This window comes from Hibiscus syriacus, unplaced genomic scaffold (assembly GCF_006381635.1).
Source record: "Hibiscus syriacus cultivar Baekdansim isolate YM2019G1 unplaced genomic scaffold, ASM638163v2 tig00000738_pilon, whole genome shotgun sequence".
In the NCBI taxonomy this organism is placed as follows: domain Eukaryota; kingdom Viridiplantae; phylum Streptophyta; class Magnoliopsida; order Malvales; family Malvaceae; genus Hibiscus; species Hibiscus syriacus.
Genome location: NW_024061816.1, coordinates 191,647 through 201,434, shown reverse-complemented (window position 1 = coordinate 201,434; position 9,788 = coordinate 191,647). Strand labels below are relative to the sequence as shown.

The window sequence follows — 9,788 nt, the reverse complement described above, 5'->3', positions numbered from 1 at the left end:
CATTCTACTAATGCTATGTATCTCCAATTCTTCATTTTTCAAACAAGATCGAACAAGATCCTTCTAAAAGAATAAAATTAGTGGCAAAAATAGACATTGGTGTCGAGCATGACGATGTAGAGGATGTCGATATTGTGCATATCTAACCTGAGATTGTTCAGGGTCTCTTGATGATACTTATGGCTACCGTGAGAGAAATTGAAGCGAGCAACATCCATACTGACCCTCAAGAGCTTCTCAATCATGGACACGGACCGTGAAGCCGAACCTAGAGTATAAATAGTCTTGGTCTTAGGAATACATCCATCGTTGGGAAGCTCCTTCAAGAGCCCATCAATGCATATATTTTCCATTTTGCTTATAAGAACAAATATGCATCTATTAAACAAAAAATAAATCAAAATAACAAGATCTAAGTGAGAAGCAAGAAGCAAGAAGACTGACAAGAACCCAAGATCTATTGTTAACGAATTAGCCCTTCTAATTCTTCTAATTTATCTTTGCTTGTGTTAACTACCCAAGAAAGAGAAGCTTGTTGTCAGGCCATTCAAGTTCAAACCAAGCCTTATCTTCAATTCTCGAGCTTAAAATCTTTCACCAACATATCTTCTTCCGTCGATGCACAAGGTGAGAGAGAGGAAGAAGATGAAGCAACAACCCATTCTATTGCTTTCAACATTTGACACTCTATGTGGCGGTCAACCCAGTCCAAGTAAGCTTTAAACGGTCCAACTATGTATTATGTCACTCTTGTTGATTGCGATTATTGGAAAATGATCAATTTGTAACAAACGATAATGTTAGTGACTAATTTGTGACTTTTGAAATATCAGTGGTGAAAATAAAAAATAACTCAAATATTAGTGACCATTTGCATAGTTTACCCAAATTAAAATTGAAAAAAAGGGCAGATATTCGTACGGCCACTGTTTGGCTAGCAACAAATTCTGTGGAACTCGCAAACCCCGCGCAACAATGTTAATTCCACTGTCAAAATAATTGGTTAGTTTTCTTCACAAAATAAAATAAAAACAGAAAAAGGGTAAATTCTCTTTTCAGTTATTAAGTTATGTAGTTGATTTTATTTCTGTCATTAAATAAAGATTTCTTTTATCAATTAAGTCGTTAATATTATATTTCCATTGTAATTTGGTCATTAACCATTAAAATATTTGTATCATTTAATAAAAAAATGAATTTTATAATTTAATATCAATTTTATTTTGGTCACAAATCTTTCAATTTATATATTATATTAATTTGATTCTAAATTAAAACTAGTTATAATTTAATCTTTTATATTAGAAAATCAGTCATTTTAGTCCTTAAAACACATGAATCATCATCATCGATACCACCAAATAAGAGAGGTGGGGTTCAATTGCAGATTAAGAGAGGTGGCTAACAAAATATTAATGCTCTAAAATAGACACGTTTTATCCTAAAATAAAATGTTTGAGTTAAAATATTTTAGAAAAAAATAAAGATCAAAATGACTATTTATTCAAATGTTGTCAGTATTGTTGTCTTAAAAATAAAATATTAAACTAAAATACTTTAAAAACAAAACAAAAATCAAATTGATGTTTTAATAAGTATTGAGGTTAATTTTAATATTATTTCTTTTGAAAAGTATACTTCAACATTGGAAGCAAAGAATAACATAAATAATTTTACTTATAATTTTAGCCCAAAAAATACGAAAAAGTAAACTAAAATATTCAATTGAATTTTGTTTGGGTGGTTTCCTGCCCTCTTTCCTATATATAAAACCACCAATAACTCGTGACAACGCCAAATCCTCGCACCGACACCCAAACCGCAAAATTCTGCGGTGGATTTCCATTTTTTATGATTTTCTTTTTAAGTCCCATCTCTCTATATTCTTCTTTTGAAGCTTTTCTTCATTGTCAAGAACTTCCGAGATTCACGTTCCCTTTTATATTTTCAGGTCAATGTCTCTCCTTTTTCTTTTGTTAGTGTTACTGATCTGATCGTTTTCTTGCTCGTTGTATCACATTTTCTTCGATTATATGGACGTTACTACTTAATTTCAATATTTCTATGTTATTTATTTATTTATTTATTTCTGGTTGTTTAATTGACTGGAAGCACTGGGTTGATTGCATTTGAGTCTCATATTCCTTTTGGGTTTTCCATATTATGCTTTAGATTTACCAGTTTGCATTTGAAAGAGCGATTCTTGAAATTTTCCATGGTTGGTTTTGTTTGGTTTCCTGGAATTCGCAAGAAAAAAGAAAGGGAAGAAAGGGATAGAAATTTGGGAGTCCCATTGTTTTATTGATTTGCCCTCAAAATCAGTCAAAAATCCCCCTTTCCTTGAAGTTGTTTAGTATACGAGTGCAGGGGAATTACTGTATTAACTGCAGTTTAATTAAAGATCTTGAAAATTGTGCAGATCTTTGTTGTTGAACCTGCTGCATCTATGGCTTCGGCTAATGGTAATGCCCCACAAGTGGCCAACAATGGCGATGCAGGGAAACCCTTCAAGATCTTCATTGGTTATGATCCACGTGAAGATGTAGCATATGAGGTCTGTCGCCGTTCTATCCTGAAACGTACTTCCATTCCTGTTGAGATCACACCCCTTGTTCAATCAGATCTTAGGCAGAAAGGCCTTTATTGGCGCCAAAGGGATCAGTTCGAGAGCACCGAGTTCTCCTTCTCGCGGTTCCTAACACCCCACTTGGCGAATTATGAAGGCTGGGCGATGTTTGTTGACTGCGATTTCCTTTACTTAGCTGATATCAAGCAGTTAAAGGATTTGTTTGATGACAAGTACGCGGTCATGTGTGTTCATCACGACTATTCTCCGAAAGAGAAAACAAAGATGGATGGTGCTGTGCAGACTGTTTATCCCAGGAAGAATTGGTCTTCTATGGTGCTATATAATTGTGGTCATCCAAAGAACAAAGGGTTGACACCAGAAGTTGTCAACAACCAAACCGGCGCTTTTCTTCACAGGTTCCAGTGGCTTGAAGACAGCGAAATCGGGTCGGTCTCGTTTGTCTGGAATTTCCTCGAGGGGCATAACAAGGTTGATGAGAACGACCCCAAAACGTTTCCGAAAGCCATACATTATACTCGCGGTGGACCATGGTTTGAGGCATGGAAGAATTGTGAGTTTGCTGATCTCTGGCTGAAAGAGATGGAAGAGTGCATGAAAGAAAAGAAATCAAATGTGAGTTAATTGAAATCCGAACATGGTTCTCTGGTATTTGTAGTATCTGCTTAACTACAATGCCAATTAATTCTTGCTGCAGTATTATTGTTATTATGATTTCTGGATATTGAATTTTTATTGTGAACCCTAGAACTAAATATGCTTTAGGGAAGAGATGATTTTCTCTATGGTAGTATATCCCATAAGTGTTTGCAGGCTATATAGTAAGCCTCGTAGATGTATTTTTTCATCTGACCAATGAAATGATCCCTTGGTATTGTATATGCAGTATCATCAATGGCTATATATTATGTCATTTGGATTTTTCAATTTTCTTATTTTATGTAGTCTCATTCTTAATTTACTATTTTTGGTTGGTAATGCTGAGTGAATCATAGGCTTGTTACTTTGCAAACGTTTCAACGATGCCGACGAGCATTGTTGAGCATCGCTAACGGTGAACATCGTTGAGTACCATTAATTTAATTTATAAAAATTTAAAATTTTAAAAGAATCAACGTATATTTATATATTAATTAAAAATCTAAAAGGTAAATTATTTAATCAAGGAAAAAATATTTAGGTTTTTTATTTTAAGGTTGGTATTTGATCCAATTATTTTTTAAAAATATTATGAAAAATAGTTTAATTAGTATTTTATTTTTAATAATTTATTTTTAAAATTTTAAATTATACATAGAGTGTTTTAGAATATTAAATTTTTATAAATTAAATTAATAGAGTTAAGCGGTATTCGTCAAATGTGATAGATTTATCCATATTCAAATATGTCAATTTCATAAATTATTTACAACACATTTTAAGATTTATTCATTTAAATGAAGTTTTTTAATAATATATAGCAATTGTAAGTATCCATCCGTAACATTTTAATCAATTAATAATATATGTATATCTTATAAATGTAACTACTTCTTGAACTCATGAACTTTAAAAAAATAACATTTCTTTTAATTGAAGTCCGAGTTCTATTAAAAATGTCATTTATTGTTGTTACTTAAGGTAAAAGAGTATTCTGTCGAGTGCCTACTAAAAATAATATATTTTACTAAACAGTCTTCATATACTGTGATAATTCTGTTAATGATAATTCGATTTTCGTTAAAGATGTGATTGGTCAAATATATTTTTCAAATTTTCAAATTAAAAAATTGAGGGTAAATTACATCATTCATCATTCAATTATTTTATCACTTATATTTTGATAATTAGATATTAATTTTTTTATCTAATTAATGGATTTTTAAATCATTCATGTTTTGATATTTTTGAATCATACAAATAATTTATTATTATTATTATTATTATATTCAAAATTCTTTCAGATTTATTATTTTTATCGTTTAACTATCTTCTCGGTTCTATTTTACATTCTTTAAGATTTATTTTTTTATGTAAATAGAAGTTAATTTTATAAAAAGAAATAATATCCAACATTATAATAAATATATAACTAGGACATATTCCTATAATCATTAACACAAAAACTAGTCACTTGTTCATATAGGACAATACTAAAAAAAGGTTAAAGACTCATCTAAAAGACTTGAACAAAAGATAAATACAAACGGAACAAATTACATTGGTAAACGAATCATAACAGGTAATAAAACTATTGAAAAACCATCGACAATCACAAATCAAAATTGAGTGTCATGAGAAAGTTATTTCCGAACGTAAACCATGTATTCAAATCCAATCCGAGAGTCAAAAGTGTTGGATTAAAATCCATAATTATAGGCACATATTTATAATATATATGGTTATCACAAAATATGACATAAATTAATTGATAATAATGTTATAAAGTAGCAAGGTATTAGGAGTATTTTGGAAATAAAAATGTAAATACTATTAAAGTTGCATTTACAATTTGATGAGGGGCGGAGTTATAAGTACATACAACAAATAATTCTTAAATCAACTATATAATGAGGTTCAGGTTATAACTTCCCAATTTTTGGGTCAAAAGTTTTGGGCTAACCCAAGAGAGAACCAATTAACCCAATAAGCTTGTGAGAAATCCTTGCCCAATTATAAAGTGATTTGGGCTTGGATTGAGGCCCAAATGGTGATAAAAAGGGTACCAAAGTTGCAAATTTTCCCTTGATAGTTGCAAAGGTTGGTTTCCTTTTTTGAATGGTGAGGTCACGACAAAGGGAAAACATAAAACAAGGGTAACACTCACATATCTCTTTTTCCTTACCATTTGTCTCATTCCCCATTCAAATTTCCTTCTTTCTTTATTGTTGTGAACAAAGGTGAAGACTTTGTTGATGCCCTTTCCTAATATGAATTTCTAGTGGTAAGTTTGGTAATCTACATCCTCTAAGCTCTATTTTAATCCCCAACCTTAGAGTTTGACCATAGTTGGGTTTATGGAGGGTAGAGCTTGTGGGTGGCTGGCTCTAAATCATTTCTAAACTTTAGAGATTTCTTTCTTACCTTTCTTAAGTCCTTAGATGAGTTAATAATTCATTCCATTGATTTTTCCAATGAGGGAAGTGGGTTAAAGGCAAAGAGAATGAGTTCTTTGGGTGAGCTTGATGTTATTCCTACAACTCCTAGGTGTAAGATAACACATTTCTAATATTTTCTTACTTTTTGTAGATCAGCATAAAGTATTAACCTTTCGTAACCATTTAACCCTAAATAAGCTTTAAATATCGTCTTGGGATACCTTAGGAGTGATTTGGGGGTCTTTACTCGAGAGAAACAAATTTTTCTAGACTGAGAGTATCGATACTATAGAAATAATACTGGTAATGTTTGTATCGAATGGGCAAATTCAAAGGGTTTTATGAGGGAAGTGTCGACATCCATTCAAGGAGTATCGATATTGTTTAGGAAGTATCAATACTCAGAAGCCTAGTATCGATACTCGAGGACTCGATCAGATTCTAGTCGGCCATTTTAGTATCGATATTCATGTGAGTATCGATATTGAGGGTAAAGTATTGATACCAAGATATTTTTAAAATATCGAATGTAAATTTGGCACCGATACTCGGGGAAGTATTGATACCATAGGAGGGAAGTATCGATATCCAAGGAGGAGTATCGGTACCATCGTGAATACTAGGGCTATAAGTCTAGCTTTTTTTGTAGAGACAAAAAAGGGGTTTTATCTAAGGGGAAACTTCTCAATAAGCTTGCAAATGAAAACCCTAATAATTGTGTGATAACATAAGATCTTAATAAAGTAAGATTCCATAAAACTTATACCTTTATGTGATGCTCGGGGAAATGACGAGGACACATGAGTCGCTTTGTATGACAAACGTATAGTAGAGTAAGGATTATATGGATATATCTATTCGAGTGCTTAGGCACTTTAATTGCTAGTTGGATGTTATGCTGATGCTATGTGACCCGGACATGTCTCGAGTACTCTAGAGGAGCAGACTAGTCGGGCAAGGTACCGATGCTATGTGACCTAAACCTATCATGAGGTATTGGGGAGATGATGATGTTATGTGACCCAGATCTCGCCTAAGAGTATTGTAGTAGGCAAATATGGGTGTGGTTTCAGTGATGCTATATGATCCCGAGCCACACCATGATGTTTACTTGGTCGTTATTTGTGTGGTACTAAGCTTGTGAGCTCAGCGTATGGAATGTGTTTTTGTGCGTAGGTTCTTAGGTGTCAGTTGATAAGCTCGTTACCAGATTTAGGATTTCAGGCTTGATCATCTTTTAGAGCACGTCTTAAATATTGTAGTAGACATGTATTGTCATAGACCTTTTGTATAATATTTGAGTCACAAACTCTATTTTTAAACTTACGTATTTTGGATACTATGGTTGGGCGCTCCCCGTAGTTTGTAAACGTAATTATATTTGGTATTTTATTTCGCTTTGAGTTTATGAATGTGTCCAAATGATTTTTAAAAAAATGTTAGTGAGTTAGTGATTTTGTGTAATACACTTATTCTCCGGATTTCGGGCCGGATCGGATTAGTGTGTTACAATAGTCCCCAAGAAATAGATAATTTCGTATTTTCTCTCATCTCGTCAGATAGTTTATACTCAAGAGAATTATATCTTCTTGGAAGATCACAACCAAAGAAAGATTCAAGGATTTCAACCTATCAATTAATTCAATTACGCTTCCGCATCTAATATTTTATTTTTGATAAATTGACATGATATAGATCCTGGTTTGTTTTTATATTTATTATGATTTGGTTCTTACAAGTGATATCATCGCCTTATTACATTGAATCATTGAGAATTGATTGATTTTAAGATTTATGATTTATGGATTAAAATTCTTACATTATTTTAGGTATAGTTCTTGTGAATTATGATAGTATAATATTAGGGTGTATAAACTATTGTTAGTATTATCGTATCAATATTCAATGGCACGTTATTTTTTAATAAAAAATTGAATTCAATTTTATTTATCTCCGATTCGTGATGTTGATTTCGTATGATTGCAGTAGTACTGAATTATTACAATTATTTCATTTATGAACGTATAATTGTTATAAATTATGATTTGATTTCGCATGTTGATTTGAGTTTTGTTTGTCTTCAATTTTGCGTTATGATTGCTCTCGACAATCTCAATTGGTAAAAGAATATCAGTATACTTTAATCAATCTTCTTCTTTTCCAGAAAATTTCTTCAAGAAATTATTTGATTCCTATTTAACATTATTAAAATAAGCTTAAAATCAATTAGAAATCAAGGTTTACAAACTATAACAAAAATCACCATTAATGATCAAAATCCTACATAAAAAATCTATTAAAATTGGATTTCTCGTTTAGGAGGATCAGTTCAGGATCCAAAAAGGAAAATCACTCATACAAGTGATGAACAAATCGAATCTTACCTCAACTGAAGATGAGAAACGAGTTTGGATGTTTTTTCATGAAAATTAAGAGAAAATAGAATTGGAGGAGAAGGGAAAAAAACAAAGGATTTTGAGAGAGTTTTTGGGAGAATAGAACCCTTGAAGCCTTTCATCTAAGAAGTTTAATGAGCCCTGTGACCATGGAGAAAGTGAGACAAACCTTATTCATGATGAATCCCTCGAAGGCACTAGACATTGATGGTTATTAAGCAACTTTCTTTCAAAAAAAAAATTGGAATATTGTGAGAAAGACTGTTATTAGTGCAGTACTTGACTCAGGTCCCTTGGAACGGGGATGTTTCAGAAAGCTTTACTCCTTCTAGAGGTATCCGACAAAGGGATCCACTTTCCCCTTATTTATTTGTGTTGTGTATGGAAATGTTCTCTCATGCAATTAAACGACGCATTACTAACGGGACTTGGAAGCAAATTCACCTCTCAAGAAACAGACCTGCGATATCTCATTTGTTCTTTACTTACGACTTGATTCTTTTACTGAAGCTTCTGTTGAACAAGTCTCGGTTATTAAGGAGGTTATAGAAGGCTTTTGTGGTTGCTCCGGACACCGTGTTAGTGAAGCCCAAACACAAGTATTTTTCTCCAAAAATAGTGCGATACACTTGCGAAATGCTATTGCACTACAACTTGGTTTTGAGGAAGTAAAAAATTTAGGCAAATACCTTGGAGTGCCTTTACTCCATGGTAGGGTAGCTAATGCTACATATAAGTGTCTCATTGAAAAAGTGGAGCGGAAATTATCTGGTTGGGCTGCGAAAACCCACTCTTTAGCAGGGAGAATCATTCTTGCAAAAGTAGTGTTACAAGCAATTCCTTATTATGCAAAGCAAACGGTGAAGTTACCAAAAGGTATTTGTGAAACCTTGGAGAAGCTGATTCAAAGATTTGTGCGGGGGCCCTAATGGCGATGGAACACGGCCTACATTGGTTACTTGGGACACGATGAAGCTTCCAATGAATTATGGAGGATTTGGTTTCAAGGATTTGGATAGGCAAAATGGTGGTTCCTTATGAAATTAGGAATGCACTTGATTAAAGGGGCTGATAAGCTTTGGGTTAGAGTGCTTAAGAGTAAATATCGGTGGTCTGAGGAAGTTCCCGTGTTGATAGCCCGACCGCGAAGCTCACGTTTATAGAAGGGACTGAGTTGTATACGGAAAGACATTCGAAATGGCCTATTCTGGAATGTGAGGAATGGAATGCAAACTGATTTTTGGCATGATGTATGGCTTGATGGAATGAGACCAATTACGAATTATTGCCTGCACAACGCTCCACCCGAACCAACTCCTGTATTCCTTATGGTAGCAGAATCAGGTGAATGGGATTAGAACAAATTGTCAACACGTGTTCTGGGACTACTAGCCCACCAACCTTATGATTTGGTAAGGATACACCAGGATGGAGATGGGAAGATGACCATGTATTCTCTGTCAACTCAGCATATGAAGCGTTATCACCACCTATGCTGAATACTACAATAACGCAGTGGAAGAAAATCTGGAGACCCGCTGTCCCCAACGTGTTCGAGTGTTCTTGTGGTTATCCCTTCATGATCGCTTACTCACAAATGGGGAGCGATATCGGCGTTATATAACCGATAATGCTCATTGTCATACATGTCAAAATGGTGATGAAAGCATAACCCATGTACTACGCCACTCTAGGTTCTTTCAGAATATTTGGCGTCGACTAGTTCAT

At 33.4% G+C, this 9,788-nt stretch overlaps 1 protein-coding gene across 1 annotated transcript; it reads left to right on the top strand.

Annotated features, from left to right (window-relative positions):
* Nucleotides 1–1,811: 1,811 nt before the first annotated feature.
* On the top strand, nucleotides 1,812–3,358 carry LOC120212769 (protein CDI-like). Its single transcript, XM_039210965.1, has 2 exons — nucleotides 1,812–1,951; nucleotides 2,420–3,358. The coding sequence occupies exon 2, from the start codon at nucleotides 2,447–2,449 to the stop codon at nucleotides 3,209–3,211; it is 765 nt and encodes a 254-aa protein (XP_039066896.1). The 5' UTR covers nucleotides 1,812–1,951; nucleotides 2,420–2,446; the 3' UTR covers nucleotides 3,212–3,358.
* Nucleotides 3,359–9,788: the final 6,430 nt, after the last annotated feature.